Source organism: Haliaeetus leucocephalus, unplaced genomic scaffold (assembly GCF_000737465.1).
Source record: "Haliaeetus leucocephalus isolate CR32 unplaced genomic scaffold, Haliaeetus_leucocephalus-4.0 Scaffold160, whole genome shotgun sequence".
NCBI lineage: Eukaryota > Metazoa > Chordata > Aves > Accipitriformes > Accipitridae > Haliaeetus > Haliaeetus leucocephalus.
In genome coordinates, this window is record NW_010972596.1 from 1,700,450 (window position 1) to 1,715,149 (window position 14,700).

At 47.7% G+C, this 14,700-nt stretch overlaps 1 protein-coding gene across 1 annotated transcript; it reads right to left on the minus strand.

Annotated features, from left to right (window-relative positions):
* Positions 1–4,678: 4,678 nt before the first annotated feature.
* On the minus strand, positions 4,679–14,698 carry HEY2 (hes-related family bHLH transcription factor with YRPW motif 2). The gene is made up of 5 exons (XM_010562511.1): positions 14,554–14,698; positions 13,307–13,385; positions 13,115–13,198; positions 10,348–10,429; positions 4,679–5,367 (listed from the first exon to the last, which is right to left on the minus strand). The coding sequence occupies exons 1-5, from the start codon at positions 14,634–14,636 to the stop codon at positions 4,679–4,681; spliced, it is 1,017 nt and encodes a 338-aa protein (XP_010560813.1). The 5' UTR covers positions 14,637–14,698.
* Between the last annotated feature and the right edge of the window lie 2 nt (positions 14,699–14,700).

Sequence of the window (14,700 nt, forward strand, 5' to 3'; positions counted from 1 at the left end):
GAAATCTCTCACTTACAATAGCCCTAAGAATTTGCTGATATCCATGTCCCAGGCTGGGGTAAATGCCCTTTACTTATCTCATGACATCCTGATTGAAGTATCATCTTTCAGAATAGCTGCAAACAAACATTTTGAAGGTTCATACTAAGGAGGCAGCAGCATGAACTGGCACCTCCTGGCAGTTGTTCAGGCAGATGTAGTCACAGCCAGGATACGATTATTCTGGTTTGAATATATGCATTCAACCCTCGGCCACAGTAGCTGGTTTTGCTTCTGGGGCAATACTTAATGCCGGATTTCCTCCACTTGCAATCCGAGCAAAGGGAGGATGGGCAGCACCGCCTCTCAATTGCCCGTCTCCTCTCTAGGGTAATAATCTTCTTTTGGTGCTGTGTGACACAGTTAGTCTCACAGCTACAGCAGCCTAAGTGCTTTTTATTTGCACTGCTGAGGGCTAAGGTTTCCAGCTTGTTAATGCTGAGTGACAGAATTGGTTTTTAGCTTTTTCCTCTTAAGAAAAACATTCTAGGAAATTGCATAACCTCCTTTGATCCTCTTGCTAACTGGAATTTAAGGTTGCAAACCCACGCCTTGAAAAGTTAGTCGAAGCCAGATAAACTGTTGAGTAAGCAGCCTGATTTGCTTTCTTGTACTGTGTGCTATGATCTAGCCCTAAATTATATGAATTACAAACTTTCTTCATCCTCCAGGTCCATTCATCATTGAACGCAGCATAAAGAGAGAAAAGGGCTGAAGTAAGGTTGTGCGTGCACAGCCACGAGTCCTACCTTTTGGGTCTTGGTTATGCCAGGGAAACAGCTTTGCCTTGCTCTGTTTTAGTAATTCCACAGACTCCTTCAGCTCTGACCTGTTAGCACAGCTACAACCAAAGCCATCAGAAGCTATTACCCTCTGATGTCTTTCCAACAGCACATGTGAAATATGCTTCTTCTCCACCAATTTCTCACTTGGGAAATCTTCATCTGCTCTTGCAAAGAGGTAACATTCCCAACAGAGGCTCAGGACTAAACAGGCATGAAGGCTGAGCTCCTGCCTCGTGTGCTGGTCCTTTCAGGTGATTCAGATTAAAAAAAAAAAAGCAAAATAAAACAAAACAAAAGACAACAAAACAAGAAAGGAGAGGAGACATCAGCAACTTGGCATCCATGAATTTGGCCTGTTTTGTGAGGAAGAAAATGGGATAAGCCCAAACACATCGGCTGCACAAATCCATCCGTGATGTGTTGTTTCAGGATGCTAAAATAACTATGCTTTCATCTAATTGGTCTCTTAGAAATATTTTTTTCAAACTCCCTTTTTTTTTTAGAATGAGGCAAAATGTTGCATTTGGGGCAACAAATGGTGATGTTTTGGGGCACATCAATCAGACTGAAGCCCTTGGGTGCAACCAAGTCAGCGGCTGCCCATTTTTAACACGATATAATGCATGGGAGACCTCCTACCAGGCTCTTAGAGGGCAGGTTAATAATTAACAGCTTAAAGTCAAGTAGGGTTGCAACCCACTCTTTTTCATGTAAATAAAGCCCACTTTTTATCTATTTGCCAGTTCACTAATGTCATCTTTATTCTTGAAACTGCTCATATGGAAAGTGAATGGTACCTGAACCAGATGCTGCTAAACATGCCAGTACAGCAGTGCAGCATTTGTGTCCCAAGTCAAAAAATGTCTGATTCCCCCAGAAACAACAAAACTTCAACAAAGACCAAGCACGATTTACAGCGCAGGAGTAGAGAGCCTCCCTCCCCATCTTTTGTCCGTTTTCTCCATGGGACAGCACGCTGTTCAGGGAAATCACAAGCCCTCCTTGCCTGGGTGCTGGAGCCCGTCCGACGCAGGCGGGGATGGGTTATGTGCTTAACATTTGGGAGAACGGGATGATGGGGAGCGAGCCACTGAGCTGAGGCTGCATTTTGGTGATGGATGGTCTCCCTATGGCTATAAGGTAGTCATCCCATTTCTGTGCCTCAGTCTTGTCAGCTGTTAATTGGGCATAATAATCTTTTAGTGTCTTGCGGACACGTAGGACTTTGTGCTTATCCTTACGGACACAGCTTGACATGCCTTCTGCAGAGGGCCTCTGCAGATCTAAGATGAAATACTAACAAACCCTTGCCTCAGTGAGAGCTGGTAAATTAGAAGACCAGAACTGGAGGGAAAAAACACCCTCTTGCAACCCGGATATTTAATGATGCCAGCGGGTTAAAATTCTTCCCTTCTAAACGCAGGCCCCTGACAAGGATCTGAAGGAAAGCTGAACCTAGAAACCCCAACGATTTTGGGGGCTCTCCAGGATGGACAGATGGGTTTGTATCGTTAAGCATACCATCAGCGCAGAACTCATTTACAAGCCTGAAAACCGATGCTGCTTTACCGACTGCTTTTTTCTGCTTATTTCAGAGCACACTGTACGAGACGGGCTTCCTGGCTGAGCAAGGGGAGCTGAAAAGGACAGAGCAGCCGACAGGCTCGTTACCAGTGGCAGAAACTAACTCTGAGCCCACAAGTATTCTTGAAGAGCAAGCAAAAACTGCAACAAATCATCCATAAAACGCAGTCAAAAAGGACTTCGTTTAATTAGTGATATGTAAAGACTTTTGCATAGAAAAAAGGTTAACAAAGTAATGCATAAAAGACCGACTAGGTACAGTATTTTTAAAACAAATATTTTAAAGTATATTTTGCATAATGTTTAACATTCTCGATGCTTATTGCTTTCTCCACACAGCAGAGAAATCAAGTGCATAATAATACATGCTGTGTTTTATTTTTATTTTTTATTTTTTTTTTACATAAAATCTCTAGTTCTTGACTGGATGTATTAAAATACTTAGGTTATTTTAAGTCACGGGAATAAAAAATGAAAGCAAACCATTTTATGCAGCACTAGTTGTCTGGGTATTGACAAAATAATTTACTCACATCCCCGTTAATACATTCATTTTGGTTTGGAATCAAACCCACATTACAATGTTGGCGTGTTAATAGCCAATTAAAAAATTGTCCCTACTGTAACTTCATTCATACCCAGAGTGATCGTTGTCCCAGAAGTTGATAGTGAAGAGGGATCTTGCACAGAATCGGCTAAAAGTAAATGTCCAAATACAGCTAAATAAGTTAATTTGAGCTCTTAGAACACTGAGTCTCTTGTATTGGCATGAATCGACTGTGTGCACACTTTAAATCAGTGGTTACTTCTGGGTGCATGACAAATTCACTGTTTGTGCAGATAGGAGCTAGCACCATATTTAAGCCATAAAAAAGGGTGCCTCAAGGCTCACAGGCAGTGCTGAAACATTCATTAATCCCAGCACTGATAAGATAATTGCTTTTACCAATGCTATGCTAGATGTCACAATCTGGCAAGTCTGTACAAAGAAAGTGAACTAAGGAAGCGAGAACTAGGCCTGTCAAATTGAACATTCTTCCTCGGCAAACTTTTGGCTAAAAAACCCTCTCCCCTTCAAGAGCACGCTCTTCCCTGGAAAGGTATCCCAGTTCTGAAGTTGAATGCAGGATTTTGTCTCTCTCCCATACCATTTCCATACCTGTGCAATGTTATTTGTTTTAGCAGAACACACATATATATACTTTTTTAATTTATTTATTATTTTTTCAAGGTCAGGCACTTATGAAATTCGAACTCTTTTTCTAGCCTGGGGAGACCCAGTAGGTACGATCCCTCGCCTCTCTGTCAAACACAGATGCATAGCTGGAGAATTATTAGTTCTAATGTCTACGTATTTCTACGTATTTCCCAGGAAACCTCTACGTGCCGATACGGTTGCACTGTTACGAAAGCCACCGCTGCTCCCTCAAGGTGCCTCCAGCAAAACAAACTGAGGAGAAGAAGAAGAAGAAGAAGAAGTAGAAGAAGGAGAAGAAGGAGAAGAAGTAGAAGAAGTAGAAGGAGAAGGAGAAGAAGGAGAAGTAGAAGAAGAAGGAGAAGAAGGAGAAGGAGAAGAAGAAGAAAGAGAAGAAGAAGGAGAAGAAGAAGAAGTAGAAGAAAGAGAAGGAGAAGAAGGAGAAGTAGAAGAAGAAGGAGAAGAAGGAGAAGGAGAAGAAGAGGAAGTAGAAGGAGAAGAAGGAGAAGAAGAAGAAGGAGAAGAAGAAGGAGAAGAAAAGAAGTAGAAGAAGGAGAAGAAAAAGAAATAGAAGAAGAAGTAGAAGAAGAAGGAGAAGAAGAAGAAGAAGAAAGAGAAGGAGAAGAAAGAGAAGGAGAAGAAGGAGAAGAAGTAGAAGGAGAAGAAGGAGAAGTAGTAGAAGAGGAAGTAGAAGAAGGAGAAGAAGAAGAAGGAGAAGAAGAAGAAGAAAAGAAGTAGAAGTAGAAGAAGTAGAAGTAGAAGAAGGAGAAGAAGAAGAAATAGAAGAAGAAGTAGAAGAAGAAGTAGAAGAAGAAAAAGGAGAAGAAAAGGAAAAAGAAGAAGGTATTGCCCCGTGTCCTCTCGGACGCCTGGAACGAGGAGGAGAGTGGTGCCATTCCTCGGCGGGCTTGCCGGCACCGCTCGGGCCCTTTGGCCGGGCCGAGCGGGAGGGACAGGCCGAGTCCCGGGGGCTCATGTGTGGGCGGCTGTGGGCACGCGGGGGTGCGAGCGCACGCGCGGGCGCGTCTGCTGAGGGAGAGGAGGGAGCCAGGCCGGGAAGGGAGAGGGGGGCCACCTAAAAGGCTCCGACTTCGGTCCCCCAGGGTCGGTAGGGTTTATTGCCGCCCCCGCTGCCAGCCTGCTGAGGGCTGGCGGTGGCCGATACGGCCAACGGAGGGGTGATGGCCGTCGCCGCGGCCACGGCGGCGGCGGCGGCCGCGCTGGGGGGAAGCATGGGGAAGGCGCCGGTGAAGGAGAGGGGGAAGCTCTGGGCGGCGGCCGTAGCCGCGGCGGCGGCGGCGTGAACGGTAGCCGAGAGGGACAAGAGGGAGGTAGAGAGAGGAGGGACGCAGGGAGCGACGCTGCCGGCGGAGGGGACTCTGAGCGCGGCGTCGGCGTGGGCGAAGGTGGCGGTGAGCAGCGCGGAGCCGTGGGGGGGGATGTCGGAGGAGAGTCTGCACGGGGCGGCGTCGGAGGTGTGGAGTCCGTTCGGCTGCAGCAGAGCCGCCGGGAGGTGGTGGAAGGCGGCCGCCCAGTGGTGGGGGTGCAAGGGGTGGTGGTGGTGGTGGTGGGCCATGGAGGAGGTCATGGCGGCGGCTTCCCTCTGAGAGGCGCAGGTGCTCAGGTGGGAGACGAGTCGAACGCGCAGGGGGTCGGACGTGTCGAGACCCTCCACCGACGTCAGGTACCTCGCGACTTCTGTCAAGCACTCCCGGAAACCAATGCTCATGAAATCCATGGCCAGGGAATGGGCGTCAAAATAACCTGCAATGGGAGGGCAAAAGATGCGTTGAGTGTCGAGCCAGCTTCCCGGCCAACGTTAGGTGACGCGGCCAACCTGGCCCTCGCTCGGCCGCTGGATCCCCCGGTCACGGGTGAAGACTCGCAACGCGAAAATTTTGTTTTCCGAGCTGCAAATGATTTGTGCGACCATCCCTGCAACGCGATAGGCTGCAGTCGTTTTTTGCAGACAATACACAAGCGAAAAGAATTAAGTCCGTAAGTACTCGCGATACATAAAAAGATACTCCATGCCTCTCCTGGAGTTCCTCAGCAAGCTGCTGCAGCGCAGCATTGATCCTGCATGCGCGTGTGGGAACGAGACGGTTACCCACACAAAGAAACAGGCTGGAGATCGGAGAGCTTGCGTGTACGACCCTGCCTTTTCTTCCTTACGCTGGCATTCACTGTAACGCTCTCAAACTATTTCTCGACATTGCAAGATAGTTGTTGTAACTGCTGCCGGGGTCCCACCTACTTCACAGAGTCATTAAGAGAACATGACATACGGTGTCACTTAACTACAAACTAAAAACATCTTGTCATGACTCTGCACACACACAATAAAAAGCTTTACTGAGAAAACGTTTTATGTAATGCCATTGCTAATTTGGAGATGGAAGACTGACAGTCATATGGCCCATGAGGTATTTCAACAAACAGCAACTGCAGCTCCACAAGCTTGGGACAAAAAAGCATTTGAAAAAAAAAAATTTGGCTTATTAAATGCACATGAAAAGATATTCCCTTTCTAAAAGGGTCTAGGATCAAATCTAGTGCTTAAGTTGCAGCTCTTCAACCACAAAAACCTATTCCAGTTTTTGGAATTCTCCTATTTTAGTTTAAAAGCAATCTCCTTGGGAGAATAATGTCCTATCCACTCTCAAGCTGGTATGGTGTTTTTTTCTCTTGCTTTCAGTGAAGATTTTTAGGTATGCATGACTCTGATGTATGTTAGTATATAAAGATCAAGTGCCCTTATTGTGGAGGAATACAGCAGCGATAGCTGCATTAGGCCTTGCGCTCTCTGGCATGAAATGACCTTGGTCTTTCTGAAAAATGCTAGCACCTTAGACAGTTGTTTTCACTTCTCTCAACTTTCCAGCAAGAAAAGAGCCTTTCTGTTCGCTGCACACCCGTGTTACAGAATTAACTTGGGCACATTTATAGACGTCGCCCCAAATCCCCTGCCTGATATACCCCCCTTCTTGCCAAATTATGACAGTGATTTTGACGCAGGCTGCCTCGCTCTTCTGAGGCTGTACTGAACCCAAGAGAAACGCCGGCTCGGCCAGCATATCGGCCAACGCCAGGGGTCGAGGGCTCGTCTCACCGAGCCCCGACTCCTTGCAGCTTTTTTCCCACCGGGTCCACCGCAACCAAGCGACCCGTGGAAACGCTGCGGTTTGAGTGAATTCCCGAGAAACGAACGCCAGGCAGGCCACCGGTGGTACCTGCTGGGGTGTCAGCCAGCCCGGCGTGGGGAATGCCTCCGCACCGAAGGCTCCAGGACCTCCGTCGGCTTCAGAGGGGCTGACGCGCGGCCAAAACCGCCTCTCGGCTCTGGCCACAATTCAGCCGGCCTGGGAGCCCCGCGAGCGCGGGGCTCAAGCCAGGGCTTCCCGGCTTCCCTCCCTCCGGACCGGAGGAGACGTGGGGGATGTGGTTGTCACCAGCCTCCCCCAAGTCTGAGCTGCCGGCGCTGTGACGAGCCGTCCCAAAGCCCGGGTGATCCTGGCTCCCTCTCGGTCTCCTGTGGTGGCCGAGACATGAAAACAGAGGGGAGATGAGAGCTGGGATTCCCAGGCTCCGTTATGTTTTGCTTTTGATGGTTATCTTTTCCAGGTTTCCCCTTTTCTGGCTTTCCCCTTCTGAGAGAGACTTAAAAATGTTGTTTCTTGTTCCTTTCCAAAACCCAAAAACGTCCTCCACCACCACCCCCACACGTACATGCCAGCGTTTTGTAGCCAGCGGGAAGCTTAGGTTTTGCTTCAGCTATCCCGGTAACCCCCCTACTCTGCACGCAGGACACCGGCTAAGTCATTGGAGCTATACTAACCCACGTTGCTGACCCAGGTGTCAGTGACCCAAGCTAAATTTGCAGCAAAGCTGCAATAAAACCGCCCTGAGGTCCCAGCAAGCGACTCGCTGTTGGCAAATTACTCCTCCCCTGTGCTCGCTTGCACGGTCAGCAAAAAGCCCTGGCCCCGGGCCAAAACCGTAACTCAATGTGAAGAGGAGACCATTCCTTGCACCTGCATCAGGGCGGTGGAAACGCGGAGTCTGCGCAGGACCTCGGAGGCGGCAGCCTGCCTGCCCGGGCAGCTCCGAAAAGCAGAGAAGGGACAGGAGGCGCATCAGGTTTTCTTCCACTGTGCCGACCTCGGGCTCAGCACGCTGAGCAGTGGCCAACTTCACTCCAGTTTGCCCAGCCCCGGCATCCCCTGTCATGGGTGTCCTCCATTTCTGCGTGAGGAGGAAGAGGATGAGCTCTCCCCAGCCCTCGGTGTGGGGAAGCATAAGGGTATAAGGACGCATTTCTCCCTGCTGCAATAATAGCTTTTGTCCATAGGAAAAATGATGCAACTCATTTTTTTGCTGATCCAAAAAGGTTTCTGGCTTGGAAGATGAGTGACAAAGTAGGAATAACTACACTTGCAAATAAAACAAACATCTGCCTTAAAAACTCCTTAAGAAATGATATTTAAAGGTGTTACTTAGGTTGCAAAGTAAAACATTAAGCAAGCGGGAAACGTGGGCTTAAACTTTGCCCGGTACTAACTTGCAAACCTCTTTTCCTTAAAATTTCTTAATCCGTGCAGTGAGATTACTGGGTCGGAAGGAGAAGATAAAGTCACAGTATTATATGGGCATTATACCGATGCGCCTCCCACTACGGACCGTGGTGTGGAAGGCTGCTGTGGGTACAAGCCAGCATCGCCTCTCCCCGCACCCCGACGCTTCGTCCTTCCCCGCATCGCCCTCCGGCAGCCGCAGGCACGCCGGTGTCAGCCAGGGCAGGGAGAGCCGTGGTGGCAGTGGCGGACCAAGGAAGAGACCGCAGGACCTGGGACCGCTAACAAAATCCCATTGTCCGGAGCCTGGGGCTCTGCTGGCGCCCCTCTCCGCCCGGCAGCTCCCATCCCAGGCACTTCGTCCCCTGCCCCAGTTATAAAATAATCCCCCATGTACTTTTTTGGGGCGAGGAAGCAGGGAAAGGAGGGTTCCTCTTCAGTTATGCCCCCCCATCGGGTTCGCCTCCCGGTCCTCCCGCTGTGGGTGCCGACATCGGAGGGGTGGGAGCTGCTGCAGCGTTTCAGAGGAACGACGCGCAGCGGGAAGCGGGGTCAGGTTGGGATAGCTGAGCCGCACGTCGTACGCGGGGAGGATGAAGGGAAAACAACCGCCGCTCCCCTCAGCAGCTGAGACCTTGTTCGCCCCGTTGCACCAAGCGAGACGGAGCTTGCGGAAAGCCAGCCCGCGCCCGCGCAATGAAAAACGGCACCATCACGCACGGAGGATCTGAATTCAAACCGCACGAGCATGGTCCATTCTGGCGTTGGGTAACTTTCGAGAGCGTAGCTTTACCGACTAAATAGTGCTTTTTAAACGACGTTTTTAGACATAAAAATTAACTTTTTTTTTTTTTAATTTTGCACATCTTCTGAGGAATCAAGGCATCTGTTATATGAAGGGCAATAAAATTTCTTTCACCTCTTGTAGAACAAGTTACCCATAGATTTTAAGCTTAAATGGACTCCTAGCAAAAGCTTCTTAACACCTAGAAAATACCTACATCAGCTTGGTGTTAATTTTCACAAATAGCAGAATACCAGCCTTTCCTATAACCATTTGTTCTTAAGCATGCACTGATTGTAAGTTGAATTCTGTATTCACTGTAAGGTACAGAGAGGAGCAGTAATTCAGTCGCGGGCTGAAAACTTCCGAGTTTAATCGAAAAAGGAAGAGAGAGCAGCAGCCGCCTCTTTTCTAGCCTTTACCTAGATGGCAGAACGGGTCAATGAAAAACGGGCCAGTTTCCATTGCACCAGTTTGAACCATCACCACGGTCGATGGCACAGGATGTGGGACCCTGCTTACAGGAGGCCAGGAAGTTTGTCACTCCAAACAAGTTCCCAAATCGTGACTATACAGAATACCTCGTGGGTGGCTGAAATCATTTGGCCTCCAGCCTCGGGACTGTCAGCTTGCACAAGCGAGGGATGCTCGACTCCCGGCAGCCGGCTGACCTACTGGGTCAGCCAGCGGAGCCCCTGCGTCACATCGGCACCCACTACCAGGGAGCTACCCACACCGCTGACACACGAATATAGCATATACACGTCCTCTGACACACGAATATAGCATATACACGTCCTCTGACACACGAATATAGCATATACACGTGAGCACAGGGAGCGCTGCTAGCTGTCCGCCTGTCTGTTTTATCAGGTACCTGGAGCTGCAGAGAGCAAGACCGGGTTTTGTTCTGGTGAACGAGACGGTCTAACCTGGCATTTAAAAGTCTTTCCAGAACAAAGAAAATACATAAACAATAATGAAAGTTCCTCTCCATCCACTTCCTTCGGTATAGCTGCTGGATAATGAGGTTTAGCATCGGTTTTGTGCTACACAATTGTTGCCACAAACCTCCTGTTTATGTTTGGTGTTTGTGTATTTGTTTTGTCTCCCTGTGCAGATTTCAGTGCTCTTTGGAAACCCCAAACAAATCTCTGACTGGGCTGCCTGTGAATGAAGCCTTTACTCCCACAGTGTTATGAAAGCAAACACAAGCCCAGGGTCAAGTGCTTCTTTTGTCCCAGTAGTTCTTTCCCACGAGTTCAATCCTGCCATTAGCATTGATTTCCACTCCTTTAATCTGGAAACGCCTATCACGGCTCCTCAAAGCGCTTTTTTTTGCTGAGATTTCCCCAAATATTAGAAAAGAAACTGTCGGCTCCTTACCTTTCCCTCCCGTCGCCTGCAGCATCTTCAGATGATCCACTGTCATTTGCAGTATTTCCGCTTTTTCTAATTTGGCAGATCCCTTTGAGATAAGAGACTCATATAAATAAAGGCTTACAAGTACTAGAAACTTTAATTTGATATACTTTCCACTGAGCTCAGCCTTATGGTTTCAATTTCCCCTATCATTAGGACATTCTCGGCTTAATTCTTTCGTGAGCATCTGCCTCCCAGACTTTCTCTAAGGACGAAGGCCGTCTCCTCTCTAGCGATACAAGCAGCAGCAGCAGCAGCAGCACAATTTTGCTTTAATAAGGCTATAGCTCAGTGTAGCTCTGGCCTTGAAGCTAGTGCAGAGATGAGCATCTTCATGAAATGAGAGAAATGCATAACTTGCCGGATTTTCTTTTTAACAACAAACACAAACGGAGAGCTGGCGGGACAGGTCTGCCCCATTTATCGATGAATACCCTGCTGCAACATTTTTTTTTTCTGCATTTACCAGTAGGTGTCCCTGTGGACACACACCCAGAAGTAACCCTCTTTCTTAATCGCCTCTTCATTTTCGACATGTCATTTGGCTGCTGAATATTCTATTCTCATCCTCGACTGAAAAAACAACCGCACAGTCCACGGTATTTTAAGTTAGCGAGGGGCCTAGTTTGCAGGGACGTGAAGCTAAATAGGGTGAAAAAGGAAAATCTTTTCCTGTTACTGAGGGTGGCTCACAGAGCTACAAGAGGAAAAGTATAAAATACAACTCAAAAGGTAGTATTAATATATTAATCTGTGAATAAAACTATTTTGCACGGTAACATTCCCTTCAATATCTGGAGCACGCCCAGACGACTGAGTTTCCCGTGCAAACATTATTCCAGTGCAAGAGATCATCCCTTGGCATCAGTGAAAACCAGGGCTGCGCAAGCTGCAGCCACTGGCGGATCGCATCCTGCAAGCCCCATTTTTCTCTCAGTTATCGTCCGGCCTGCCTCACTGCCATTGACCGTCCCGCAGCCTGAGCCAGCTTCACCCAGGTTGCACGCGTGCGATTTAGGTAAGGCTTACGCCCTCCTCCGCAGCCCTGCTTTACTGGCGCTGAATCTCTGCGAGGGACTCGGGAGAGCAGAGCTGTGATTTGGGGAGGGAGGGAGGGAGGCGGAAGCGAAACTAAACCTCCAACTTGGAAACTTCAGTGAGCTGAATGTCAAGGAGCTGGAAAAGGACCGATGACTTTGTCCTTGGCATATTGCAGAAAAATGGTGGGGCTTTCGGAACAAAATACAGTGCGCGCGCGCTCGTTTTTACGCTGATACATTTTTTTCAATCCGCTTATTGCTTTCAGCACTTTCCTCGTACAAAGGTTGGTGCGCGCGTGAATTTTTGGTCAGAATTCCCCATTTTACATGCGACTACATCCTGTCCTTTCCTCAGACTTCATCTTTTCCATAGACACAGCACAAGCCGTCTCAGTGAGAGTGACTAATAGCTAAAAACTGCATGGCGCTGGGTAATTTCCAAAGGCTCTGTAGGACTTGTTTTAGAATGTTTGTGGTTTTCAAGAAGTAAACAATAAAATGGGACAAACAACTGTTGTCTCTTGCCCCTGTTTATCTAGCTGAAAACACCTCTGTCACTCTGTTTTGCCAGAACCTACACAAGGGCACGGTTATAACCAGTAGTTACTACAAGCGAGTTGCAGGTGACACAAGTGATGCTCTCACCATGATTACAATACTTCAAATTTCTTTTTAGCCAGCTTTTGTTCAGGCCAGGGATGTAACAGGCCTATTACGGCGCGGTGCTTGTCACGGAGTTACCACCGACTTTCAGCGCCTCGCAATCCTGCTCTCAAATTTTACTTTCTGTTTTTTATTTTACTATTACAAGGAAGTCAGGTCCTTTATTTTCAGTTGGTTCCTTTTTATTGAAACGTAGTGTCACTTGGACATATCCGTAGATATTCAGATACCTCCAGCAAAACTGGAACAAGGCTAAATATTGAATCAAAGCCCCCAGATCCAAAAATCAAGATATGGAAAAGTAAATAATTTAATTTGAATGGCATAAACAAAATGTCCTCTTTTACAGGACAGATTGTATTCTAAGCTTTTGGTCTGTAATTTCATGACCAAGGAGCTGAACCAAAGTCAGCTGGATCCGTGCAGCCTTCCCACTGAATACTTTCTCACTGACAAGTCTTTGAACGTATCACTGACTTCACCAGCTCACATGACATGGGCCTATTCCCTCTCCTAATGCCCCAGTTCTAAAGAGTCAGTTTAAAACGTGAATAATCCAGACTGTCTGTTCCCTTTTCAGGAAACTGGATTGATCAGTTTGGAACTGAAATTATAGATTCAAAAATTAAGGTTTCTTAAAGTAGGGGCGAAAGAGATTATATTTAAAGATTTAGATGGAAGGCTAATTGACATAGAGGTTGGGGGGAGCTGGGTTGGGTTTGTTGTTTTTTTTTTAAATATGGAGTAAAGCACATTTTTAACAAAACCACTACTGGAATTCATCGAAAGAACAGAGGCAACATGAATACAGTTACCCTTAAGGGAAAAACAAGCCAAAGAATGGAAATGTTTTTCAGCCTTATAATGAATTATGTTTCTAATAGTTTCGCCACAAGAAAGCATTTTATTGAAATGCCTGCTTTGTGCCAGATCAGGACACATACAATATTATTTTAATGAGTTTTACAAGAGAACTAACATTGCCAGATGAGATACAGAATTAAAAAAAAAAAAAAAAAAGGGCTTACTTGTTTTTCAAAAGCAGTTGGCACAAGCCGCCTCAGCTCTGATAAACTGTTATTTATACGATCACGGCGCCTTTTCTCTATAATCTATTCCCAAAAAAACAAAACACATTAAGTTTATAAAAAAATGTTGAAGGGCAAAATCACAGCACACACGCAAATTGGCACACGGGAAAAGAATTAAACGCAACGTACCCCTCTTCTTTTCTTTCTGGCCATAATCTGAGATGTTGTTGTTGGGGAATTTGATCGAATGACAGAACTATTACTTTGCCTGTGAAACAATAAAAGTATGTCAGGTGTTGCACAACTTGACACCGCTCTTTGAAGACACCTTAGGTCACCATATTAAGTATGCATAGTCCCTCTCATGCCGTTTTCAATGCTTAGGAGACGTTCTTTGCACCGCACGGTATTTTTAAAGAGAGAGAGACATTTCATTTTTGATTGCCCCAGCATATATTTTGAATTGACAGAACACTCTATTGAAAATAAAGTCCCTTTCCGGAGACAGTTCACCATCCGGTGCAGCGGATCTTGTTTCCATCGGATATAAAGCCCTGCCTACCAAATACAGGGTGAAGAACCGAGTCCAAACCCACGTGAACCATCTCTATATGCTAACAGCAGTGGTAAGGACGTGTATCTGATGCCACAACCTCTGCCTGGCCTGCTAGGTTTTGACATTCCTGCCCATTGCTACAAGAGTCGAGAGATGCTTAAGTACAAAGCCAGTTGCCCAGCCCGGGTCTGTTGCGTTGTCCCGCATCAGGAACGGAATTCAAAATCCACTTTTAAAACTACACTACCCACGAGTGCGGAAAGGCTTTTATTTCGTCACGAGCGAGTGAAAAAAATCCAGTAGCATTTAATACTCATTTAGCCACTGACGCGGACGAGACGGGGCTCCGGTGGATGTGCCTCTAAATTGGCAGGACCAGTTTTGAGGACCGGCACGGACCCCGTGGAGCTCCCAAGCCGGCTTTCCGTCGGGCAATCCCTTCGGCTCGCCCTCGGCTTGCACGCAGGGTTCGCAGAAGTTACCGTTATCTGCTGTGGACCCCTGCTTACTTTCCAAAGCTCATTTCCCTCGGGTTGTTCGGCCTGCTGAGGAGCGATTTGGGAAAAGGGCTGGTTGAAAATGGCAAATTAAGGGGAGCTAATGAACTGCAGCCCGGTGGCTCACAAGTTACTTGAGTGCTCTGTGTGATTTCGAGGCTCGGGCAGCCAGACCTTGGGGCAAATTCTTGGCGGGGGTGGGGGGGGCTTATCAATAAGCTGCTAGTTGACCCGGACGGAGGACAAAACCGTACCCCGCTTCGCACTGGGGGGGCTGCTCTTCCCCCCCACCCCCCCAAAAGGAGCGGCTGGGTTTTCCCCTCACTCTGCCCCATCCCAGGGCCGGGGGCCCTCGGGGTGGGAGTGGGTGGGGGGGCACTTACCCCGAGTAGTTGTTCTCACTCCCCACGTCTATAGTCTCGTCCATGTCGCTGTCTGAGGTAGTTTCCTCGCAAGGTCGCTTCATCGTGGGCACAGGACGCGGCGCAGCTTAAAGCCGGGGTGGGGGCAGAGATAAATAAATCCGGGAT